At 40.6% G+C, this 26,565-nt stretch overlaps 3 protein-coding genes across 7 annotated transcripts in view; 2 read left to right on the forward strand and 1 right to left on the reverse strand.

Moving 5' to 3' along the window:
• On the forward strand, positions 1-20,210 carry LOC108895185 (zinc finger MYND domain-containing protein 15). 5 transcript variants are annotated; one of them, XM_018693822.2, is made up of 12 exons: positions 1-355; positions 1,426-1,569; positions 1,784-1,879; positions 2,039-2,156; positions 3,320-3,408; positions 4,159-4,266; positions 4,553-4,682; positions 4,855-4,913; positions 5,606-5,766; positions 7,819-7,942; positions 16,108-16,158; positions 20,076-20,210. In XM_018693822.2, exons 4-12 carry the CDS (start codon positions 2,057-2,059, stop codon positions 20,079-20,081), a joined length of 828 nt encoding a protein of 275 aa, XP_018549338.1. In that variant the 5' UTR covers positions 1-355; positions 1,426-1,569; positions 1,784-1,879; positions 2,039-2,056; the 3' UTR covers positions 20,082-20,210. The 5 variants fall into 5 exon arrangements, 4 of the variants coding, with proteins under 4 accessions (XP_018549338.1, XP_018549337.1, XP_018549339.1 ...); XM_018693821.2 differs by lacking the exon at positions 20,076-20,210 and having other exon boundaries at positions 16,108-16,262; XM_018693823.2 differs by lacking the exon at positions 20,076-20,210 and having other exon boundaries at positions 3-355; positions 7,819-7,956; positions 16,108-16,165.
• paqr9 (progestin and adipoQ receptor family member 9) lies at positions 9,709-13,533 on the forward strand. The gene has a single exon (XM_018693817.2). The coding sequence runs from the start codon at positions 10,861-10,863 to the stop codon at positions 12,019-12,021; it is 1,161 nt and encodes a 386-aa protein (XP_018549333.1). The 5' UTR covers positions 9,709-10,860; the 3' UTR covers positions 12,022-13,533.
• The window catches only part of aco1 (aconitase 1, soluble), an 11,974-nt gene continuing 2,750 nt past the window's right edge, over positions 17,342-26,565 (reverse strand). The window contains 15 exon segments of the mRNA XM_018693816.2: positions 17,342-19,090; positions 19,181-19,366; positions 20,107-20,229; positions 20,944-21,091; positions 21,546-21,688; positions 22,337-22,441; positions 22,535-22,659; positions 23,901-24,057; positions 24,307-24,391; positions 24,652-24,787; positions 24,896-25,055; positions 25,317-25,433; positions 25,690-25,790; positions 25,877-26,048; positions 26,140-26,279. Of these exon segments, the coding sequence (XP_018549332.1) occupies positions 18,941-19,090; positions 19,181-19,366; positions 20,107-20,229; positions 20,944-21,091; positions 21,546-21,688; positions 22,337-22,441; positions 22,535-22,659; positions 23,901-24,057; positions 24,307-24,391; positions 24,652-24,787; positions 24,896-25,055; positions 25,317-25,433; positions 25,690-25,790; positions 25,877-26,048; positions 26,140-26,279 (2,048 nt within the window). The 3' untranslated portion in view covers positions 17,342-18,940.

Raw genomic sequence — 26,565 nt, forward strand, 5'->3', positions numbered from 1 at the left:
TTCTTACCACACGGCTTTGTTCTTTTAGTAACTCCTTTTCTACTCTACGTGCTTTATAATGCCATGGTGTTTTCATATCACTTCTCCTCTTTCCACTGTTTGTTATCTTATCTCAATTCCTTCCTCTGCTTGTGCTCAGAAGGCCTGCTTTGTTACTGGATGTTCTTTTTGTGCCCCCCTGTCTTTAAATGCCTGTCTCTGTGTCCCTCCACAGCTCTCCAATGTAAGGCAGTCTTTTATTGTGAAAACAAGTGTTTCCCAACTGATTCTGAGCACCAGCGCTGGTGTGCCAAACTGGCCGGTTACATGGACAATGGGGCTCAGCTGGCCGACCTGCCATTCAGCTATGCAGCAGGTAGAGACATTTTGTGGCTTTTCAATTCTAAAATCTAGAAAACCCTGTCAATTACATTATTATAAGTAACATGAAGTTCAATACATTCATTAGAAACTCTAACAAATGAAAAATGAGTAAGTGAGTGTGTGTGAGTTTTATTCTCTGTTAATACAGTGGATTCCATATGGCAGGTTATACTCTGTGTATCTGTGTGTAACTGCAGTCATCAACCATACATTCTATGCAGCCATTCTACAAGTACAGGAACTGTTACTTTCATTTAGGAAGAAATTGTTTCCATGAGACACATGGTAGGGGTGGGCAACATGGATGACATCCTCCATTGTGGTACATGTGATTTTATATTGAGATATCACTATGTGTAATGATTGAGTAGATTGTACAGAAAGTCAGTTGAGAAACTGATCTAACAACTTAAACTGGTACTTAATCATGTTGATGCCAAAATCTTTGCCCATAGTTTCTTTAGACACCAAAAGATATAAAAGGAATATCTAACTCAGTAAAATGTATAGCAGAATATCTGATGGATAACAAATGTGTATTTGCTCATGGTATATTTAATCATATTATTAACCCTAGCACATGGACAAGTGCAAGATATAATAGGAGTGTTTTATATAAACCTTAATATATTTTGTCCCTTTAATAAAAACAGTTCAGTATCAGGTGATTTGTGAATGTGTGAATTCTTTACAGTTGTACATTTCACAGCACATCCTGTGGAGTATGTATCAAATGAATCACTTCCTGTTTAGTGATAATTTGCAAATATTAGCATGCTAACATAGATACAACACAGATTTTAGCATGCAAAGAGTTTAGCATGCCAACATGTAGCATATAGGAGTGCTACACTCAGTAAACCAATTGAGTTTAACATGTAAGGATTGCCATGTTAAATGTTAAATGTTAGCATTGTCATTGTGAGCATGGTAATATGTTGACATGATCATTTAGGTTAAAGCACTGTCTGCATCATTAAATTGTCAGATGCAATTTCCCTTTCTTTCTTTATGTCTCTCTGTCTCTCTCTCTCCCTCGTATCTGTCCTTCCCTCTCTGTAGAAGTCACAACAGAGAGCTTTAGTTTGGAAGACTTCCTGTGCAAAAATAAACTGGTTGGCAGCTACTGGTTGCACTGGAGCCTACTGGTGCATTCTTCCCAGCTTCAGATCACCCATTCAAATGCCTACCACAGCTGGCTTGAAGGTTGGTTCAGGATGATTCTGTAACTGAAAAGAGGCATTTTCTTACTTTTTATTACCTAATCCTAGCTCTGCGAATATTTACATATAAACCAGTATAAAATCCCCCCAAAAAAGAACCTATAAAAGATTCAGGAATCTTAGTTGTTCTGTGAATAGGATGCAGCAGAGGAAATCAAATTTAAAAAATGATTTATATAAACCATGTGTGTGTCCAGATCACAGCAATGCCTATGAGCCTCTGAAACAGGAAGCAGACGTGTTGATGTTTGGCCCAGACCCCCTCAACCCTCCTCACCTCAAAAACCCACTCAGTACGTAAAGAGAATGTGAACTGAACACCAGGATGACCTGGATGTTATGTCCAGAGTTTATCTAATAACAGTATGTGGACTCCAGTGAGTTGTTGTGAAATAACTCACTGTACTGATGAATTTCTATTACTGATGCCTATGCTAATGTCTTCTCCTCAGTGTCATGGCATCAGTACTATGAATGGAGAGGTCTCCAGTCTGTCCTCTGTAGTGGCTCCTGTACTAAGTTCTGCTCTCTCCGTCTACTACATCATCACTTCACTGGTCCCAAAGCACTGTAAGTTGTTCTCTTGACTTCTTTTGGCACATGAGGGTTTAATGTCTCAACAATAACAGGAAATAAGGGGAGAAAGAAACTCCAGCTGTTTAAGGTTAAAATTTGATTTAATGGATCAGTGGTTGTGTGCAATGTAGAAATGCATTGATCCACAGAGAATTTTCAACAACTCTGCAGTTCCCATCAGCTCTACAGAGCTTTTTAGACTCTTAGCTCATAGCTCTTAGGTTAGAACAAGCATAATAATCGCTAACTTAATAATTAGCTTTTAAATGATAGTGAGTTGTATAGTGTTCATATTTACAATACTATGAGTGAGAGGGAGTGATTAGACATCTTTATCATTTCTGTAATCACTTAAGCAGTACACAATGTAAATAATAAACAGTGTATTTTATTCAAAGGTGTTTAAAAGTGTTCTGTTGATCAGTGACAGAAACAGATAGCCTGGTTCCAGACCTTTGAATCACTGTCATCTAAAGTTTGACCAAAAAAATGGGACTGAAATGTCTGTGTTCATTAAAATGAAAATACAGACATCAAAAATTGTAACCTGACAATGTTATTGTCTTATATTGATATTTTTTCTTTCACAGTCAATCTGCAGTTTTTTCTTCATGTCTGTCACTGGTTTTCAGTTTCAACTTTCTGTCACTGTTTCATTCAGAGATCCAATAATAGTCACTCTGTCATCATTATCAGAAACATTACATAGAACTGAACCTTTCACTGTCACTGAAGGTGATGGGCAGTAGTTGTCTGGTGTTCTGTATCTTTCTCTCTCTCTGCCTCTGTATTGATATAGAGAACAAGTTCGTTGTTCTTCCCTTCAAGCCCCTCCTCTATGCCAGGAGAGAGGGCGTGACAGGAAGCTGAAATTGAAAACTGTTTTGATATTTTAATAAAAAATATGAGATAAAATAGAAATATAATAAATAGATTGATTTTTGATGCCTCCTCCCAGCAACCATTGCTTCAGACTCTAACATTACTTTAATGACAAAAGGTTTGCATGTTAATAGGCTAACTTAAATATGTTTCACATTTCAATACATGCGATACATGATAGTTTAAATCAGTCTATGACAGCAAGTTTCTATATTCCCGCTATTATGTACTGTATCTTTGCACATACATGTGTATGTGTGTGTCTCCTTTTTCAGTTCCTGACCTGAATCTCCTGAAGAAACAGACTCTGAGGATTCACATCCTTGAGTCCTATAGGGAGTTCCACACCATGTTGACCTTCTGGGTGAGACAGCTGTCCTTGTCATTTAACTAACATGGCTTCCTCACATCTTAACTCGTCCCAGCAGGGATGCAAGAGAGAGAAAGAGACGTGGGGATGGAGGGAAACATATACACCAAGTGAGACATGAGGGCTTACTCAAGTGTCATTTTGAAGAGATGGGAGCTACTCATGATGTACAGCTTCTCAACAAATGTGTAGAAAATACTCAGTTAAGAGCAGCAGTTAAACAGAAAAAAGAAATGACAGAAATGAAAATATGTTTATATGTTTATAACCAAAAGAACAGATATAAGGGACCAATAAAATCGGCTAAATGTTCTGGCCTTAATCAAATCTACAACCTAATTAATTTGAGAAAGACAGGTACAGTGAGTCTGATGTTGTTTTCTGGTGAAAAACGTTCCCAGTAGGATACACCTGGGGTTCCTTGTCTCCTCTGAGATGCATTTAAAGGATTGGAACATCCTCAGTGACTGTGGACCTTGATCAGTTTCTGTCTCATGGACCAGAGGAGTCAGGGAGAGTATAGGCGTAATTAGCACAATGCAAAGCGCCCATACTGTTTTTTTTAATGTTGTTGAAAGTAAAGTTGAAAGTCTGTGAGTGATTTCTAGTTTGTCTGCATGTACCCTAAAATGTCACCTGTTGCTTCAGCTCCAGTAGTGATTTAGGACAATATGTGTGTGTGTGTGTGTGTGTGTGTTACCAGTTGTCATTCGGTCTGAGCCTCTTGTCTGTCTTTTCCAATAGGAACTATCAGTGCTACTACCTCATGTGACCTTTGAACTGGTGTTCATTGGTGGACATCTTCCCGGTTGGGGTGACAAAGTTCTTCATCATTTCTTCATACAGAAAATTGTGAGTACTAGCAGAGAGAAATAATTTGTTTATATGACCAACAAGTGTGTGTGTGTGTATATATATATATATATATATGTACAAGTTCTTGTTACTTACTGATACAGTATCAATAGGGCCATTGTACAACGATAGGATCAGTGGCCCAAACAAGGGCAGCCCTGACACTTGACTTTAATTTAACACAGAGACAATATTTACGTCACATGGATCCATGTGGTCATGTGGATGCAGAAATTTTGAATTAAACCAGTGGTTTTTAGTAAACCAGACTCCTCTCTGTCAGAACGGCAGTGTGAGTATCACTGACTCCAGCTTGATCCCAGATGAGGAAGCTGACAAGAGGATCATCCGAGTCACAGTTCACCGCTGCACCTACCACACACTGCAGGGGCCTGTACCTGACCTGGTCGTCGGTGAGTCCCCACTTTACACTAGATGCTTGTTTTGTATGTGTCTGTGTGTGTGGAGTGTATTGTCTGCTGTTGAATGGTGGGAAGGAAGCCAGAGTTTCCCTTCCTTCAACAGACAGCCTTTGTCTATGAACTAGTGTTTTATGAACCCCACTGAGTGCATGTTCATTCACAGGTTTCAAGCCTGCTTTCCTGCGCAACGACTCTTGGTTCAGCACTCTTCCAAAACTCCAGGTGATAAAAAGAAGGAACACATGCAAGCACACACAAACACACATACACACACACACTTGCCTAATCCTAACCCTTACCCTAACCTTAAAAACATGTCCTCATCTTAAAATTCAATGATTTACGTCATGGGGACTTGTTTTTTGTCCCCATAAGGAAAACAAGCCCCCATAATGTGACTGTAAACAGATTTAGGTCCCCACAACATGAGAAATACCAAGACCACACACACAAACACACTCATAAGTTAATCAGTGAGCTAAGCTCGGCTAACCACATCCTGACTCCAGCTCTGTAATGCACCAGCGGGAGTTTGTTATCAATCTACTCAACCAATTCTTGGAAAGAGAACTATTCTAATGTGAGAGTCTTTGGTTTAACATTCAGTTACTCTAGCCTCTTTTACACAGCCTGCTCAAGGTGGGAATGTTGCACAGTTTTTCCTCCTCCCTGTTTTGAGTAAGAGGAATGAACATGGAATGATAAGGATTTGTTGTCCCACCTTTAAGCTGGCAGCAGAGGTAGTCACAGAGCTGAATTGAGGTGTGTGTAAAAGGGCTGGTACAGTGCATCAGGCACTGACCAACACTGCTGTGTTACATGCCGTACATCTGATGCCACTGTACCTGCAAGTCCCATAACATCAATAGTCCTGCGACTGTGACTGACTGTCTCCTCCTCTGTGTCCATGGCAGACTCTGAGGGTTCCAGCCTTCTTCTGTGAGATCAGTGAACTGAGATGTGAGAGCAGTGAGGAAGTGATGAACAAGGCCACAGGGGGCACTGTCTCCCCACCAACGATCAATCCCTTCCACTGCCCACTGCGCATCAACGGAGGAGACAACAGGCTGCCACGGTGAGGACGTTTAAATACTATCATGACACCACATCTAGTGACTTGGAAATATAAATTGTTTGGGGAGTAATTTCTGTATAACATTTTCCTCACACTATTACAGTGAGCTGCTGGTTTCAGCGGTTAAAATGACAAACATGACTGGCAGCAGATTTTTTGTTGTAGAGAATTCATGCAAATTCTTCAATGACTGTTGAACTTCTACACAGAAGAGTTCTACACTAAGACCTGGAGCAAGTAACTTGTGAGAAAAATGGCGTAAAAGTTGGACAGCAACAGCTGATACTTCAATTTATCAAATACGTTATTGTTCTTGATTGTAGCTGCAGGTTTTGAACATTGTTTCTGTCTTCTCAGCTAATAAAACCTGATTATGCATCTTTGATATCTAGTTATATAACTGAACCTAACCACAATCAACAAGTGATTCAAATTTGAGAAGTGAATTTGATACTTGATTTGAATTCAATCAAAAATACTACCAAAACCAAATCAGCCAATACACCAACACCAAAATTGTCATGACTTGGAATTGCCTAATGCTAACTCCACTGTTAGCAGGGAGAACTGTGAGGTTACAGCCCCTCGCTACCAAGAAGCTGTGGTTACAGCTGTAAACAAGATCATGTCGTTAATAATACAAGAGTGTCTTATATTTTTTCTTGAAACTCTATGGTAAGAGTTATGGCACTACACCCTCACCACAAATTCAGAACATACGCAAAACATTAGCTGTGTATAAGCACTAATTTACAGTCCATCTGTTCAGTCTACTGAGTCAGGATTCAGAGGTGGGTGGTGTCGTGTCAGCGTGAACTGACACATCTGTAAAAATGAAAGCAGATTCCATGATAAAGACAAGTGAGAAATGTCAAGAAAGCCTCCAGAAACATGTTTAAAACTGTGGATTGTCCTTTTTTATTCCAATTAAAGCACTGATTTGTTAAGTGTTGAAAAGTTGAATCTAACAAGACAAACTATGTGTGAAGATTGCAGCACTGATCTACCATCATATAAACTCTGACTCATCAGCTGAAGAAGTTCCTGTTAACTCAGGCATGTTCTGACTGTGCTGTGTGTTGTTGCAGCACTGCGGTATTCAGTCTCATGGTTATGAAAAGTTTTGTCTGATCTCTGTTCATCATTCCTGCCCTGTGTTACATTTGAATCTTTTTTTTTTTTCTTTTTCTGTCATTGCCTCCCAGGTATTCCAATGGCTTCATCTTCCACCTCATATACAAGCCTTTAGCAAACGTTCAGCACCCGCAGACTGTCACTAACTCCACTATACAGTCTGACCATACACCATCTCCTGTAGAGTCACCACACCTGACTTTCTGGGAGAGGAGGGCAGCTGCCCAGCACTGTCGACACAGCCAGGCAAAGATAAAGAGAAAAAAAAAGTTCTGCCGTTAAGAAATAAAAAACTGAGAGCAGGAGGTTCACTGTTTTTATTGCTGGAGGACATAAATATTTAAAGGCAGTAGTTTCTCCTCTGCAAAACATGACCAGTCAAGTGACTGACTCGCTGCATATTTGTTGGGGCTATGACAAGTATTTGTCTTGTTTACACATGAAAACTAACTCAAAGCTCCTGCACTTCAAAGAAAGAGCTTTTCACAATCATGTGAGAAGGTCAGAGTTCCGAAGACAGAAGCAGCTCTGAAAAGAGTACAGAAACACCAGAGGATCTGAACAGGGAGCCCCAATGCTCACAGAGGCTCCTGGAGAGAATATCAGGAGTCCTTGAGTGTCACTGAGGGTGTGTTATTCACTAGTCAAATAAAAATACTGACAAGTATTGTTAGAATGTCCTAACAATGTTCTACTGAGTGTAATGTTCAAGAGAGTCCTGTGCCAAATGTCTGTCTGTGGGTCTGTAAATGTAAATCTATCCAGCCACTTACGTCCATTATGTCATAATAAGCAGCTATGGCCTGGCTCCACATCCATTAAATCATTACTGCCTGTCAGTCACTAATTAAAAAGGCATGTTGTAGCTCTCTCCCAGTCTGCTGTGCACTGAAGTATGGTCTGCTTCTTATTCCTCAGGGGGATTTGGAAAAAGGCCATTCCACCACCACCACCAGCAGCAGCAGCAGCCCACCTCCTCCACCCCATCCTGCTAAAATTGCTTGGTTCAAAGACTTCCTCTTCCTTCCATCTGGCTACAACGGTCAGTGCTGCAGGGTGAGTGGGGAGATGAATGGTCTGGGTTTCTTGCCTGGGGACCTGGTTGACTGATACACAGAACATGATAGAGAAAGAAACACTGTAATGTTGCACAATTCGGCTGAGCCTACAAAGTAAATCAACTTGAATACTTCTTTCTGACTTTAATATGGTGCTTTTATGTTGGAGAGACTTAGGTTTGTGATTAATTAGAAATGTGTTTTGTCATAAATATTATTAATAAAATGCTGATCTATGTAGTTTTCTAGACTGATAGAATGATTGGTGGATGGAAAATCACTGCCATAAATCATAGACAGTAAATTGCAATAAATTAGTAATAACACTCTAAAATGATGGTGCCTCATAATGCATCTAGATATACAGAGTTACAGCAGGTTATAATACAGTCACATAAGAACACAGCAAATAGATATGTATAGGACTTTGTTATATAAAGAGTAATATTGTAACACGGGGGCTATGAAATACTGTGTAATGAATACTCCTGTATAAACATTGTTGGCAACTCGTTGCTGTAACATTATGGGAGGTGTCTGTCTAGGAGAGGCTGAGGCACTTTATAAAAGGTTGAGATACTCAAAGACACAGAGGGGAGGGGGGCTCACACAGTGCTGCTCTAACAGGATTACTCAACAGGGACAGACTGTGCATTTAAAACAGATAACGGGAAAACCGTTAGCACGGCACGGCACGGTTTAACGGGCTTCCTGCTTTTATTCAGCTTGATCTGTCCTTGTTCTGTCTGTCTTCGGCCTGCCGAGGACAACTAGCAAAAATACAAGGAAGGAAAAACGCAGAATGATTAAAGCTTTGAATTACTTCTGTACTCCGTTGAACTGCCTGGAGGTACGCAGTGAGCGAGAACGAGACCGGAAACTCAGTGAATTTGCCTTCAAAATAAAAGTCAGGCTTTCCTTTTTTTCTAATCCAAATTTGCTTTATAATCAGCCCTTCCAAAACGTGCTTACAGTGTTAATGTAATAATACAGATTGCAATAAAAAATAACCATATAAAATGTCTGAATATTATTACAACTCAGTGTGCTACCCAATGTACAATACAGTGCAGAGTAAGTATTACAGTACGTTGCAATGATAGAAAAAACACTAAAGAAAGTAGTATATATTTTAAGATGAGATTAATAACAATTAAAAAGAGGAGGGAGATTTAAGAAGCTCAGTATCATTTCACAGCTGATCTGCTGTGGCAATATGAGTTTTCCCCACAGAGATTATACATTTTGAATTGGTCTGAGAGTGTTACGTTATCATCATCGTTCATAAAAATTAGTTGGATTCATTACTCATAATGCAACTTGAGATCACATAAAACCAGAGATATGTTTTAAAAAACGGTTTTATATTTTTGTAGAAGATGTCACTGAGAAGAGCTTAACGTTATACATTCTTGTTACTCAAGCCTACTATTTTACAGATCATACGTATTTACAAGAAGACTAGAGTTTCTCAACCTGTCGGGGCCATGACGTCATTTATAGGTCCCGAAATGACCCTTCATTTTACTAAATAGAAATTACCATGTTGATTTGATTTTTATCTACATATATAGAACTATCAAGTGTAGAAATTTTCCCAAAACTGTCTGCATGAATGACAGCATGTGGGACCCCAAATGAATTATTTTATCTCCTCCTTGTAATGATAGGGATAGCAGCACTATCATTACACTTAATCGTCAAAGCCATCTTTTCCACTTTCTTTAGAGTCTCCTTTGACAGTAATGTGCACAATTGTTGGTCATGCAATATGCCAACTTGACCTCCTAAGTGTTACATCACAAGCTCTGGGTTTTATTTTGAAACTCAAAACAGGAACCTCAGTGTTAATGGACGTGTAACTTGACGCTGGTACCTGTCAAACAGTCTCCCGTCCTCACTGTTCCGCTGAAATGCCGGCTGGCTTCACGCTCTCAGGACTCAACACTCACGGCAGCGTACTGGCTTTCACTCGTAAAATATACGTCGAAACCCCCGGTTACAGAGTGCCGTTTTTAAACATGACCGTGCGATAAGGGACTGGACACCGGCTCACATAACGTTTTCTCGTCAGTCCCTGTGGGGATTTATTCCTCTCTGCGGCGCCCTGCATTGCAACGGAATGGGAACAGGATGAATTGAAACTCGGACGTGGATACGGGCTGAAAGACCAGGAACAACAGGAGGAACAGAAGCCTGCAGTAGCCTGATATAGCTGTCATGGCCAACATGACCTACATACCACAGAGCTTAATGGACGCATCTCCAGGACATCTCTGCTGTATGGATACATTGGACAGTAACTGACGTGCTGTTCAACCTTGGACCGCAGTAATAAGTGACCTTCATTTTTATTTGCTACTGCAGAACTATGCATAACAAGACACGTGAATGTGCATATGACTGAACAATGAGACAGATCATGTCCTATGCAAAGTAAGGGAGCAAGACCAACAGCATGATAAGCACGCCATGCTGGATGTTGTGCTGACCTTCTGTAATGCTCAGGGGTCAAAGAGGGAAACGTAAAGGAAAATTAATCAAGCAGGTGGCCCGGGGCCTCTAGATTCTGTACCCTCCCTGCAGTTCTCTCCCAGGGTACTGTTAGAATATACAGCGGACTGGCTCTGCTCTTTGGATTAGCCTACAGCTCACGAGGGCTGACAGTGGAGCCGGGATCAAAGGTCCAAAGAAAAACAGCGTTGAAAGGTCTTTTTGAGCTGGAGCACCCTATAGATGCCTTATCCACTCATGAGCAACAGATTGTATGGTAGTGATCACTAATTATGCCGTGGTCAGCAATAAAATCAACAGCCAAGCAATAAAAACTGAAGTGCTTTGCAGGAAAAGGTCAGATCCTAAACCACTAGTTTGGCTGTTAGCGACATAAGCTGTCGCCATCATGCTTCTGAACTGTGGTCAGCCGTTACCTCTTCTGAGGCATACAGACGTGCCACCTCGAGTCATAGAAAACTTCATCCTGACTGGTTACCGCTTCCCGAATTACAGCCTGAGGGATTGTTTATTATCAGCATTCAGGCCAACCAATGAAACAGGCAACTTCTGGACGCACTTCCTCCCAGTTTTCATTTTTTCGTACTATTTTGTGGAGGTATTTGGCTGGGAAGGTGCACCACATGGTGATGCCCCGTTCTTCTATCCATTGTGGAACTATTTTATTGGGGTGTTCTGTCTGCTAATGGCTAGCAGCATGGCCCACCTGCTCAACTCAATGTCTTTGGTGGTAAGAGAAGTGTGCTTCTTCGTGGATTACGGCACTATCAGTGCTTACACGGTTGGCTCATCGTTGGCGTACTACTACTACATCCACCCTCGGGCAGGGATAGTGGAGACAGGAGGCCATAATGGCTCCCATATGGATTTGAAACATGAACCTGCAGGGGCTGTTATATCATCCTATGCAATCCCAGAGTTCAGCGTGTTTTTTGAGACCTTCTACATTCCGTGTGCTTGTGTTGTAGCTATCATTTGTGTTTTATCTTGCTGCAACACTCGCCAGAGATGGAGGCAGCATCGATACGTCATCCGGACCCTTGTTTTCCTCCTCCCATTCCTCATCTCTTCCACACCTGTCTTCTATCGCCTCCTCACCAGATCGCCTTACTCCAACACCTCCTCCTCCTTTGTTGCTTCCACTTCCATGCCCAGTTTCTTCTATCGGCACTGCCTCTGGCTGCTGGTGTCAGCCGTCTTCAATATCAGCAAGTTCCCAGAGCGGTTGGCTCCGGGTCGCTTTGACATCTGGGGGCACAGCCACCAGTGGTTCCACTGCTGCACCTTTTTGTCCATCCTCGACGAACTCCACATGATCAAGGCTGAGGTGAGGGCCATCCTGCTCAGCCCGACTCTGCTGCTGCCCCCCACCACCCTCGCCCGCCTACCTGGACCTACCATAGCTTCCACCTATGGAGTGATGCTCCTCCTGCAGACCACCATCATCTCGATCATCGTGTGGTTTTCCTGGCATGCCAACTGCATCTATGGACCCCAGAGAGACCAGCTAGCAAAGGAGCACCTCAAGAAACACCTGAAATGTCACTGATGACACGGACATAATTTCTTTTCATGTTGACTTGTGACGGAAGATTTGCACATGCATACAGAGCCATGCCACAAAGAGAAGCGCACAAATAACAACAATATTTCCCATCCGATTTCAAGTCCCTCATGTGTTCCAACCCTTATGGGAGCATTTTTCAAGCTTTCATGAGGGGAAATTGGGGACAAAGGGAGATGAAAGGATTATATTCTGAGCTCACCACAGGGTGGCTGTCTGGTTGAGTGGATATTGAAAGACCTTGCCAGCTCTTTCCCCTGAGCTGTTCCAGCATGTTCCAACAGGATGTCTGAGCAGTGGGGATAAAAACTACCTCTAGGGGCTGTATACTTGAGGACAGAGGAAAGGTGTTGGTACCCAGGAGAACACATGTTCCATGTAACATTTGGGTATGCAGCTTAAACGTCAGCGCGACCATTTACAGAAGTTGTCAATAAGTTGCCTGCTGTCTTTTCCTTCCTCCAGTTGCACTTCCCCTTCCTCTGACCTTAAATGGCATCTTTTGAAAATTCTCTGCCATGTTCAGTTGAACCCATTGTTTCGTAGTGAATTAATCCTTTTGCCTGGCTTTTGTTAACCATACCTTCTCCTCTCTAACTTACACACACACGCAGTCTCATTTCCTCTCTCTTTCCAAGGGACCCTTGCTGCAGGAAGTGTGGTCGCCTTGCTGACGTAACAGAAATAGCTGAGAGCTCATATCAGTCTTAGAGTAAAGCACTTTCAGGGGGCCGGTCAAATTCGCCCTGTCATTAAGAAGCCATGCTCACTTTCTAACCTTAAGGGACATAACATTTCTTAAGCATATAATGATGTCCTGCTGACATGTTCTGTTGGAATATTTGGGTTATTTATGTGTGAAATGTATTCATGGTGCAGTCAATACATCAACTGTTTGTATGATTTTTATAACATTGATGACTAAACCCCCATGCATCACATTCACATTGCTTGAAGTGCTCTAGTTCAGATTAAATATGATTTAGATGTGATGTGTTCTAATCAGTATGAATAACATATTGGATTTTTTGATTTTTCTGGTGGATATGAGAGTAGTACCCACTCTGTGCAGGCATATCTTTTTGCTTACAACTGATGAAATGTTAGCAAAATTTATAAAAAAAAAAAAAAAAAGAAAGAAAGAAAGAAAGATGCTCCTAGCCTGCAAATATATCAGGTGAATTACAGCAATCTCTCAGACAAAAAGCCATACTTGATAAAAATGATAGTTGAATAGTATTTAAGAGTATGTCATCAGGAATTTTCTGGATGGTTTTGCGCTTGACAGATCAGGTTAGTAGTTCACTTTGCAAGTTCGTACCTTTCGTGTATTATCATTACATTTGAGTCAAAGAGCTAAGTATCCATTTTACTGTAAAATATACACCAGGCAACCTTTGAAAAACTCAGTGGGTCATTTAACAGCACATACAGCTGTTCTGATGGTATCTCCATAATCCTCAGTGTCTCCTGTACGGAGCCTTACAAGTCAATCACTTCACTCACAATCACTGGTAATACATGAGAGGCACAAGCTGGAACTGTAGTTCACCGTGTAAATTAAATACTAACCTTACCAGAGAGGTGACCATCTGTTTATTCACCTTTTAGTTGCATGAGGCGAGGTTAGCCTTATTGTTAGCAATTATTTCTGTGCTGTAGGATTATCTCCTGCCTGCGCCAGTGTTAGCTAATACCCCTTATACCTGTGTAGATACCTGCTTTCCTATCCTCCATGTTTTTTTCCAGAATTCCGCTGCCTGACTCAAACTCTGCAGGCCCCATTTCATTGTAAAGCTTTGAACCTGGGCAAGGTTTGGGTTTGGTTATTATAAATGCAGTTAATGAAGAAATTTTCTTTTACTCTTTCTGACTGCACCACTTGTCTGCATCTATGTTTGTCGTGGGTTTCAAGTAGATTCGCTATTTCCAGAGAGAGGAGGGAAAAAAAGGGAATGTGTTGAATGTGAATGTGCGTAATACGCCAACCAAAAAGAAAACAGGTGTATTTCACTGAAACAGGATTTCAGTCCAGAATTATATTTAAAAAATGATTCCCTTTCTCTGAGTTAATATGCACGTTGAAAATGGGCCGTGACTGTCAGTGCTCAGATGAGGATGAATTAGGAGAATGTGTGTTTTCTGTGTGAGTTTCATGTTACTCTGTCATGTCCTTGGTGAATTTGTTATGCATTCTTTTTCAGAGGGAGTTAGATCTTAAATTGTGAGCTCTTGCTCATATGTCATATTTACACGTTAATAACTCATGTCAGTTTTGCTTGTCAGTGTCTAATTTCTAAAATGTTATGATAACCACTGTATTAGTTCTACTCATATCTGCACATTTACTTGTGATTTGATGCGTTCACTTGCACAACAGAAAAAGATGGAAGCAGAGTTGTTTATTATGTACGACACTGGAATAAGGACCATGTTGAGTGGTTGTAATAATCATGCTGTTATGGTGCACTTTAAAGCTTCTGTAAACTCCTCAAAAATGTTCCTTTAAGGGTCGACCCTGCAGTACTGTATTATTTCAGCACATTTCAGGTTCAGGTAGTGCTTTCTAATGAGTAGTCAGAGACATTCATCAGACAGTGATGTGTCCAGTGTTAAAGCGATGCTTCTACCTCAACACAGCATCTGTGTCACTCTGTCACTGAGAAGAACCATCGTTGAAACAGATTTCGTCCCCTCACCCTCTCTAGACTGTGGCTGCTAGACTTGAATCTCCCTTTGTTTAAGCAGTGTTGAATATGTGAATGTTAGACTTACAGATTACTGTATCTTACCTAGTGAAGTACTCAGGGCTGACTGAAGAACGACACTAATACATTATTTACACATGCACTTAAATTATGAATTACTAGAGGTGGAAGTTAATTATAGTACTCTGTGTGTGTTAATGCTAAAAAAGTGAAACCCTCCTCCATTATGTTAATTGATATATCAAATAGCACTAATAATGTGGATGATTTGAGGTTTATTGAATAAATTATGCTGAAAACTGTTATCATGGTGACTCTTTTTGCAGTGTAGAGGTAATATTAGCAGCACTGATGGCAGTGTTTAGGAGTAACGCTAACACCATGGTAAACAACAGCATCAGACGGTAACATGCCAAATATGGAGTCTCAAAGTGGTCAATAAGTAAATAATAAATGAATAAAAGAGGCATCTTTTATTCATGGTAATTTAAAAGAACTTATTCTCAACTTATTATTATGAAATGTACATGAAATACTAAATGTTAACTGCCTAACATTCTCAGTTTAAATGTAATATGTTACAAATCATTTTGTAGACATGTTAACACAGTAATGTCAGCATGGTATCTTACATATACTGTGTCAGCATAAATCCCATTAAGCAGTTACATGAGCCTGCCAACCTTAGCAATCAATACACCTGAGGTTGACAATTAAAGGAGCAGCTAACCATTTTGGGAATACACATTAGACTTTGTGTTCTGCTGTGTAATGAGCAGCAGCTCTCAGAGCTGTTAGCATGGCTGTAGATGTGTAGACCTGCACATTAAGAGTTCGCAGGTTTGAATAATTCAAATGTTTTCAAATGACTTTCAGTCCAGGCGCTGATTTGCAAGTCCAGCACTCCCTCAGCTTTCAGGGCATACGTATTTCTCTGTGAGTATGTACACATGCTGTAGGTGTAGTGGACCTTGGCTGGAGTGTGTGTGTGTGCGCAACATATGCAGCTGGCTTTTTATGTCAAACTCCGCTCCTCCCCCACACAGGCTTTTTACACCCCCTCTGTCTCTTTTTACTCGGACGTCACAAACAAATGGCTGGTGAAACATGAACCACACAGAGAACCTCCTCAAGTAGAGCTACTGCTAAATCAATGGAGTCTCAGATAGACCAGTCACTACTCAGAGCAGAAACTGCCAAATAACTTCAAATGCAAAAAAATCTTTTTTCCATATTGAACATGAAAATAATTCTCCACCAGAAATACATTCTCTCTTTACTATGCACATGGTTGTGGATGTTTATGAATGACAAAAACAAACTGTGACTTGTGCTAAAATCTGCTCTTTGTTTGCTCCAACAGTTTCTGAGCTTTGGAGTAAAGTGTAGACGACACATTTTCAGTGGTGCTGAGGTAAGGACATGAAATAAATGCAGTAATCAGTAACCAAATAGCAATAAAGAAAAATACATGTCAGTTGAAACACGGAAAAATAACAATGCTATAAGTGAAAAGTGAAAAAAATCAGTGACATTTATAATCAATCAAATTAGCCATTTAACTTTGGAACTGGTATTAATGAGGTCCACGTAAAGTTTTGTTAAAGCTAATTCCAAGTATTTGCATGAGTTTTTGTCACTTGCAGGTTGAAGCCATGTCTGTGAACAGGTAGCTTTAGAAATAAGAACTGCTGATATAAATCTAATATAAATTAGAACATTTAATATTAAAAAAACATGGTGTTTTATAGCCGATATAACCCATTTAGCATTGTACTTCTTCAACATTGTCAGACTGATGATGCCTTTTTTTTTAAAAAAAAAAGACTCATTCTTCCTTGTCAAAGCCTGGTGCCTAATCAACTTGAATTTAAGTATTTCACTAGTACATGAAGTACTGCAGCCTCAATATTGCGCTGGATGCACAATACATATGTGATATCTGGTAGTTTTTAATTTATAACAGCCTACAGGGGAATGTAATAACAATACATTGTGTCTATACGTGACCAACACCAAAGCTCTGGTACTTTATGTTCAAGCCGTAGATGTGAACTCGTATGTACTGTATCTAGTGTAACTGAAAATTTCAGGACATATTTACCATTACTGAGTGTAATCTTGCTCAGTCTTTAGTGGCTAAAATGTACAGACTAGATAATAAATGCTGACACACACAACAGGAAGGTTCATGAGATACAACTCAGCCGACCACAAAGCTCTCACTTCCCCTGCTGATGTTGGGTTTTTGAACAATAGTACAGTAGATAGCTTGATCTTAAAAACTCACTCTCTTCTCAGAAGTGTTGGCAGTTTTGACAGAGATCCAGGATCAGTGAGAGCAGTGTACAATCAGCCAGCAGACTATTTATGGAATTAAAGGGCTTTTAAGTGACTATTTTAAGGCTCATATTCTCCAGTGTGTTACAAGAAAAAGAAAAGCATTCCAATATAGCCTTGTAACTGTGTGTGTTTAAAGTTTAGGGGCAAAAGGACTGCAGATGAAAACGAGCTTTACACAGTTATATTGGTCCATTACTCAAATAAAGCAAATTAAAAGAGACACACAAGGAATGTGACAATGCAGAAGCAAAAAATAAAAATCACATTTTATTCTCTTTATCAGTAGTTTGTTGTTTAATGCATTTAGATTGGAAAGAACATTGAACACTTAGACGAGAATATGGTTTGTCTTTAAAATGATTAATGTTTTAGGATAAACACAAACATCATGACTTATTAAGGCAGTTGATAAGACGACATGACGCACCGACAAAAGTAGGTTTACAATGACATTTGGAATGTCTCGAAGAACAAACAGGGATGTGTCTGTTTATGAAATCAATCATCACAGCAAAGAATGAGCTTTAAATCTCAACATGATCCTGGATCCTAAAGAATAATCCTGGTTTATTACAACTTACTGTCATGAATTTTCCACCTGCAATGAAAAGGCTTCTGCCTTTGTTGGCACATCACCTATAGATCCATGCAACAGTGCCTATTTCCTAGGAGGTGGGACTAGTGGTCAAACTGTGATGTCCAGTTTTCATGACCGATAAAACAGAAATTAAGAGCCAACTTGTGATAAACTGGAATAATCCACTTCCTGGTTCAGATGTGACACGTGAGGCAAAAACTCCTGCTGTCTCTGAAACTGTGCAGACCCAATGACAAATGGAAACCTGGAGATTTAGATCCACACAGAGCAGGCTGGAATTGAATGATTCTGATGAGAATGAAATAATGGAGGATATGAAGCGAAACAAAGTTGACTTTTTACCTGTGGCATTTTTAAATCAAATATCTTTCTATCATGTAGGGCCGCACGATTAATCTATTAAAGTTGCGATCTCGATTCAGAGCTCTGTGCGATCTTATTTTTAAACGCTGGCGATTCTGCTGCGTTCTCATCAGGGACACCAGCTTCAACAAACACTGCTATCTTCTCCATCAGCAAATGACAATGTACCGGAACACCACGTGATTCAGAGCAGCAGAAACACAAATAAAACTAGCGAGAGCCAGTGAGTGGCAGGCAAATGAATCCAGAGGAAAACCCCGCCGATCACCCTACTGTGCTCGTGCCGAAAAAAGATTTACTAGTTCAGTCTAACGTTTTCTCTTTTCCCCCTTTGGCTTCAACTGGGAATGCATCTCTCAGCAGGTAGAACTCACCTGACACCGGAGCAGAGAGAATCAGAGCGAGTCACACTGCCTGTATCATGCTGTCGCTCTGCCCATGGTTTTCATCAAGTATGCACAGTTCGTTTTGTGGTTTGGTCATTTCAAGACCAGATCTGGTTAAGTATATGGCCTGTTCTGTATCAGCCACCATCATATTTTCTGCTCTGCTTCCTCGTGTGTCGGGTAAATGAGTACAAAAAGCATACTGAAAAAAATCAGAAGAGAATCGTGATCTTAATTCGAAGCAAAGTAATCCTGATTCTCATTTTTTCCACAATCGTGCAGCCCTACTGCTTTGCATATCTTCACAAAATATTAATATCACATATATTCACCTCAGGTCTGCTCTGTAATTCAAACATAACTAGTAGCAGCATTCTCAAAAATGAGAGTATTGTGATCAACCTAGTGTTCTGTGCCTGTAAATCAGCTCTCTGCGAATGGCTCTTTGCACCAAACATGGGACATGATTTATTCCTGGACGGTATTCTTCTGTTAGCTGTTTAAAATTAAACATGTTGCTCTTTTTCTGTGCTGTCCTTGGCATCTTCAGACATCTTGCGGATCATGTAGTTGAGGATTCCTCCGTGGTGGAAATATGCCAGCTCCACGTCAGTGTCGAACCTCATCCGCACTTGGAATGTTTTCCCTGTGTCGAGCTGTCCAAGGCAGAAAGAGACATCAAGTGTCACATTATGTGAAGAATAGAATTATGTCCCTAAAGTCCTGTAAACTCTTCCTTAACAAACCTTAACAGTGACGATCATCCTGGGTGTGAGCTGCTCTGGGATGATGATGGTGTATCGCTCTCTGCCGGTCAGTCCCAGACTGTCAGCGGTGTCTCCTGGTAGATACTCCAGAGGAATCACTCCCATCCCAACCAGGTTACTGCGATGGATCCGCTCATAGCTCTCTGCTAGAACTGCCTTAATACCCTTTAAAAAAACAAAAACAAAAACAAAAAGTTCATTCTTGCCTCTTTGAAACATTAGATTTTTCCCAAGCTTTTTTTCCAGCCAAATCTCAGTCTCAACTTATTTATAAAGGACTGTAGTTGCTTTGTTAAATAGTGTGGACTTTTTATTGTTCATTTACTTCTGCTGTCCATTACAGTTGTTCATATGTCTTGTACTAACCAAATTGCATCCACTGATGAAGACAGTGATGTGGCTGAAAGGTCTGTGAAAAGCTAATATGTTAAGCCTTGACTTAAAGGGGCTATATGTAAACTTTCTCTGCCGCCATGGTGGTGACGGGCGCTTGCCAAGAGCTTCAGTCCACCGTTGCAGTAGAAGTTCTACTTCTTCTACTTCTTCTGCAGACTGGACGCTACAGTGAGTCACTATCGGAAAGTGGTGAGACGGGTCGGCTATGCTGGTTAGCATGCTAACTTCAGTAACTAAAACTAGTGATTGCACTAGAAGCAAAACAAGTAGTTAACATTAGCTTTGCATCCCTCCACTGGAGACAGCTGTTGGTGAGTAAAGGAATGTTCAATGTTTCCTCTAGACTGGTAAGTAAACAGCTGTTTAATGCTAACATTAGCTATGAAGTGATAGCAAAACGAACAAAAAAAATGTAACAAATCAGTCTAACTTAGTTTAATACATTTAACATTCCAGTGTTGTGTGTATGTTCTTTCAGGAGTAGGAAACTGAAGCGGAGTGATCCTCACCAACAGGAAAGGTCCTTTTGCTGCCCAGTCTCTGGAGCTCCCTGAGCCGTACTCCTTCCCTGCCAGAACCAGCAGAGGGACCCCGGACTGCTGGTACCTCTCTGCAGCATCAAACACATCAAGCTGGACGAAAAGGGTGAAACATACAGATTTGGTCAGTAACAGTTCATCACCCTACATAAAGTTGAATGCAATGAATGTGTGCTGATTCATAGTGTTGTGATGTAAGTAGAACGATAACATGCAGAGGCACGTCATCAATTAGCAAAATGCTCACACTGTATTAATGTGTCATATGTCATTTTATGCTGCATTTATTTCACCTGTTTCACCTGCAGGAACCTTTGCAGAGGTTAAGGAAGAAAACATTATAGTCTTTAAATTGATGCACCGGCATAGTTCCTCTTTCATAGTTCCTGGTGGCAAGAAAGTCCCGCTGTGGTTTTAGTGCTTCCTGATGGCCACAGCAAATATAGAAAATATAGTGATGACTGTGTTTTTGTTTCCTCTTCATGTGGTGGATTTTATTTGCTAATTCAGTTCCTGATAGAGCTGAAGGGATTATCTGTTTTTGATAGCTGAACAGTAATTCAAGTAAATGATCAAGGTAGAACGCCAAACATTCTCTGCTGTCGGCATCTAAAATGTGAGAACTTCCTGCTTTTCCCTGTTGTATTTGATTGTAAGCTGAGTATCATATTATAAATCCTCATATGGGTGAGCTTCCCTGATCAGTATCATGAAAATGAGACAAAACAGTTAACAGAAAAGCTTTTTGTTGGGATAAAAGAATGGCACAGAATGAGAATGACATCTGATAAGTGTATGCTGACTGACCGTTTCTCCAGTCGGCAGATGAATGGTTTGCGGTGCCTGCTTGTTAAGGAACTTGTTAAAGAGACGGATGTTTGCGAATGTCCCTCGGGCCATCACGGCGTCGTTGCCTCGCCGAGAGCCATATGAGTTGTAGTCTCGAGGGGACAGACTGTCAAAACACAAACAGACTGATGTGACTTTTATGGATATTTATAGATACAGATTTTAATAAAAGGTTAATTCCAGTTATGATCAGTCTGTATTAGGGTAGTAGTAGGGTTGATTGTGTCAGGTCCATTATTGAATAAAAGTTGCTATGTCTTGCTGCTTACACACTATAACTGTGTTCAGGTAGGAGATAAAGGAACATAAGATATCAACATTTTCCTTATGCAGTGGGTTATAAATAACCATCACTGAAACCAACTGAAGTCAGTGTTTATATATAAATCAGGGAGATTGATCTTGTGACAGTAGTGTGTTGTCACTGCAGATTTACATCTTGCAGTGTACTTCTCAGTTGTTGCCTTTTAGCTCACTATGACTCATTTGGTCATTAAAAATGAACAAAAAAGAAGACCTACATAAAGACTGCTACAGTTGAAAGCAGTGAGCTCACTCACCCTCTGCTGGTCAGGTAGCGTGCTGCAGGACTGTTCCTGGCTATGTTTCCTGCAGGAGAGATGTGGTCTGTGGTGACCGAGTCTCCCAAGTTCAGCAGCACGTACGCATTAGTTATGGACTTGGGAGGCTGCAGCGTCATGGTCTGAATCAAGAGAAGATTTTAAGTAATAAAGATAACAATAATAATACTGATGATGATAATGATATGGCTGTCTGATGCTGAAACAATAATGTCTAAATGTTGCAGAGAAAATACTGAATTATGTTAGTGGTGGGGAAGTCCAGGGCTGTCAATAATAAAATGAAGTTAGTTTGGAAAAAATACACATATTTTTATATACACAGACACACACTTAAAATGAGATAAAAACAACTTCAATTTAATTTTCCATTTCTTTATGCATTATGTTAAAAATATTAAAATACAGTCGTTGTCTGAAAACACATAATTACTGTGACCATGAAAACATTTTACTGTCATTAGAAATTACCTAAAATAAGGATGATTATAAAAGCAAAACTGTAGTCTGCAATTTCATTTTCACATTCAAGTCAAATGTTGTCTTTTAATTTGACAATTAAGTCTACTTTATGTTCAGTTTCATTAGCATATATCTGTGTCATTTTGTTTCGGAGTTTTCATTTTCATTGCCACTTAACTTGTAGTTCCACAAATCCAAACGTGAAAATGTGATTAAATGATTTAATTATAATTCTGGCAGCCCTTGACTTCCATATCTAATGAGCGGGTGTATAATTTTGGGAAGATGTTGTAATTTGTATTATTTACCAAACCACTGAAGAAAGGTGGTGACTTGATGTAAGTCGATTTGGGATCCCAGGTATACAGCTTATCAGAGGGAGCATCCAGAGAGTTCCAGCGATTATTCACTTTCTGTAACAACAGAACACAGTAAGACGTCAAAAGAAATCACATCTATATCAAACCACATAAATGCAGTTCCCATAAGACTAAAGATAACACTACCTCAATCTTCTCATAGACTTCTTTGAACATTGATGGAATAACAAATGTTCTCTCCACAGCCTGGATCTCCTCTCGCGTGGGCCAGATATCTCTCAGGAAGATCTCTTTGCCTTCAGAGTTGATGGCTGCAGAGGACAAGAGGATAATATTATAGTAGTCTAAAAACTAGCCTTGCCTTGTGCTTCAAGGTCAGTAACTGAATTGGTCTTGTATTTATTTTTGCCATGGAAATTAGTCCCAGTTTAAATAATTGTTTTATAGGCAAAATCATAATTATTGTGTTATATATGTGGCATTCAGATTGCAGTACATCCATATGAGTCAGCCTTACATTCATACACACTGGGACACCCAACACTGGAAGCTATCTTTTTGAATGTCATGTTTGTCAAATCACATTACAGCATTATAACAGTGTTGTTTGTGTAAAAACAAAGTAGCCTTTAGATTCTACATGTGTTGCATATCTGTAACAAGCCCAAGATTTCACTGGGTTTAACTATAATGCCTTGAACTCTGTAACTAACGATGTCCCAGATTGGCTCCCAGCCAAACTGTGCATCACTACTAAACTGGCTCTATCCTGGCCTTCAGGAGTCTGTACTGTTTAAAGGATAAATATATCCTGAGTTTCTGCACAGTTCCTGTGGTGTGTCATACAGGGGATGTGGGAACACTGCTGCACCATAACCGCTGTGTAACTACCATGCATAGTGACGTGCTTGCCTGCAGTGCTATTAGTCAGAGCTAACCAGCCATAAGCAGCTACTGATGGGAGAGCACAGAGGCTGGCTGTGCTTTGGATTTAGCTAAAAGTAATAGTATAATAGTTCAAAGAAGCTCAGCTAATGACCTTCATTCAAGACAGGCTGTCCAGGTGAACGTGGGAAGGCCCAGTACATAGTCATAGCCCCTGCTGTTTAGAGCAGACAAGTTAATGTTACGGTTACTTAACCACTGTCTGTGCCTAAACCCAACTCCTGGAGACACACTGAAGTGGAAATCCAGTTCCTTTTTAAAGCTACAGGCTATTTACAGATCAATTCTCCTACTCAAAATCTAATCCTGCTCAGTGTGACACAAAACATGAGAGTGGATTATGATCTTTCCACTGGCCACCCCTTCACCACTCAGCTTCTACACTGACTGTAGAACTTTTTTCCTTGCTGACTTGTCTCAAAATGATTGTCTTCTTGTTTTAATCACTCGGTTGAGCTTTGAGAAACGTCAAGCAGCACATTATGTGAGGAACTGTTGACTAATGAGTATTGTGTTATTCTACGTGTGATGAGTATCAAATATAAGTTGACCGTACAAAAAAAAAAAAGCAGGGCTTATCTTGGATGTACTTCATCTCTAAACTCACCAATGGGCTCCTTCTCAAAGTCTATCCTCACAGTGCCAGCTAGAGCATAAGCAATGACGAGTGGTGGAGAAGCCAGGTAGTTTGCTCTGGTGTTGGGGTGGACTCGTCCTTCAAAGTTTCTGTTCCCTGACAGGACGCCTGCAGCTACCAGATCCCCCTGAAACACAAATAAATATGTGATAGAATATTTCCTATCTTTCTTCTACGTACTCATATATATATATAACCTGCTTGTTTACAGTAATCTGTAAAATTAAAGAGAAGTACAAAAACAAAGCGAGAAAAGCTCACTCTTGAGGTGGTGAAGAAAAAAATAAACGAGGAAGAATGAGAGCTAAAGAGACTGAAGAGGTGAAATGATAGAGTAGGGATGTGGAGACAGCCACATAATGTAAACCACTGGTACCTTTGTTATGGCCTCAACTACTGGCTCTGGGAGCGGCCCACTGTTGCCTATACACGTCATGCAACCGTAGCCGACAACCTCAAAGCTATCAGGAAAAGACAAAATGAGCACATTTTACAGTGTAAAGATTTAACTGTCAGCGCTCTCTGGTGGACAAACTATGTTTCTACAGAGACACCGTTTCTACATTTCACTGGCATTTCTCCACTGCAATATCATGTTCCTTAGATATACATGTGATACTGTTAAAATGAATAGCACCTCTTTGTGTACTTAGGCATTATAATGATGATCTGGGATCAGCTATAAAATAAAAAGACAAGAGAGGGAATGTGAGCAGCATACCCCAGCTGAGAGAGGTAGTCCATAACACCGCTCTCCTTTAGGTAGTAGGTGACCACTCCGCTGCCGGGTGACAGGCTGGTCTTTATGTATGGCTTCACACTCAAGCCACACTCTATTGCCTTTTTAGCAAGAAGCCCTGAAACAACAGCATTCATCTTAAATAACTAACGAGAAAAGTGCCAGTTATAAAAACACATCATATTTTATATGATATGATAAATTCCAGCAAGAGAAGTATACACACCGGCTCCGAGCATGACAGATGGGTTGCTGGTGTTGGTGCAGCTGGTGATAGCAGCGATGACCACTGAGCCGTGGCTCAAAGTATACTCTCTCTCACTGAACTGGAAGGGGACCACAGAGCTGTGACACTCAGGGGGAACCTGGAAACCCTTGAAACCTTGCTGAACACGTCACAAAACACAAGTAAACGAGTTATTTTGTGAATTATTTAAAGTAACAGAAATTCAGTCTTAAACACTCATCAAGTTAAAACCATTACTAAGAAAAGAAAGGAAGTTAAGACCAGTGTTTTTAGATTCATCTGCTCTGCGGACAGTTTCCAAAAAGCTTCATTTCTGGGTGACAGAACCACCTTAGCATAGGCAGACGGCCAAAAGTTTAGTGTGGATGTAGAGTAAAGATGAGACTGTACAGGTACCTACCTTTGCTCCCAGGCAGGTTTCAAAGTCATTTTTCATGTCAGAAACAGGAATTCTGTCCTGGGGTCTTTTGGGGCCACTGCAGCATGGAACCACTTTACTCAGATCCAACTCCACGATCTGAGACACAGAGAGACGGACCATTATGGATTAGTAGAGGCGCTTCGTTTTATATTACATTTCTTTGCCTCACAGTGCTCTACCTGTGCACAGTGTTGGAATTCACGCTCATATATATTGAAACTGTTGAACCACTCATTTACTCACTGGTATCATATAATGCATAATGCAATTTACCCATTCAAAGCAAATAATTATCTACCTTTCAAGTGTGCTTATGTGCTGAATAAAACGTCAAAATACTGTAGAGACTGACCTGAGTAAAATCTGGATCCTGAGAGACATCATTGTAGTCTCTGAACATGGCCACTGCCTTCAGGTACTTTGTGATATAGGCCAGCTTTTCTGCTTCACGCCCTGAATCAGGCCAGGAGAGACAAAATGAAGAAAGTGATCACCAAAAGAGTGGTCTTAAAAAGTATCCATTTATCTACCACACTCACCTGTCTGCTCCAGGTACTGGATGCTGACGTCGTCCACAGGGAAGAAAGCAGCTGTGGCTCCGTACTCTGGACACATGTTGGCGATGGTGGCTCTGTCAGCAATGGACAGCTGAGCCACGCCCGGGCCGAAAAACTCCACAAACTTCCCCACTACACCCACCTGACGGAGGTGCTGAGAGCACAGGGGAGAGGAAGGCGATGACGTCAGTGATGGTAAATATGATGTGTAGTAAAAGCTGCATGAAGACTGTTAATGTAATTACCTTTGTAACAGTGAGGACGATGTCAGTGGAGGTGATGAGTTTCTCTGGGGTCCCATGCAGCTTGTATCCCACCACCTCAGGCAGGACCATGCTTATTGGCTGACCCAGCATCACAGCCTCCGCTTCAATTCCTCCCACACCTGAAGGTTTGTTGATAAATCTTATTTAGGATTTCATGATCACACTGCAATTCAAGCCTGGAGTTTTGTCATGTTACTGTTACCGAACAGCTTTTCCATCACACTGTGTCATTAAATAAGAACAGGCATTGCAGCATCATATCAAATCATACTGGTCCAACTGTGCTTTCTTCTATCAGACAGGTAAACAGCTATAGTTTCCACTTCCCATCTTTGTTATGGTTGAGGGACAGAGTTAGTCAGACTGGTCCAAACTCTATTCTACACTATAGGAGCAGGCAGTCTG

This window comes from Lates calcarifer, linkage group LG14 (genome assembly GCF_001640805.2).
Source record: "Lates calcarifer isolate ASB-BC8 linkage group LG14, TLL_Latcal_v3, whole genome shotgun sequence".
Classification (NCBI taxonomy): Eukaryota; Metazoa; Chordata; class Actinopteri; family Centropomidae; genus Lates; species Lates calcarifer.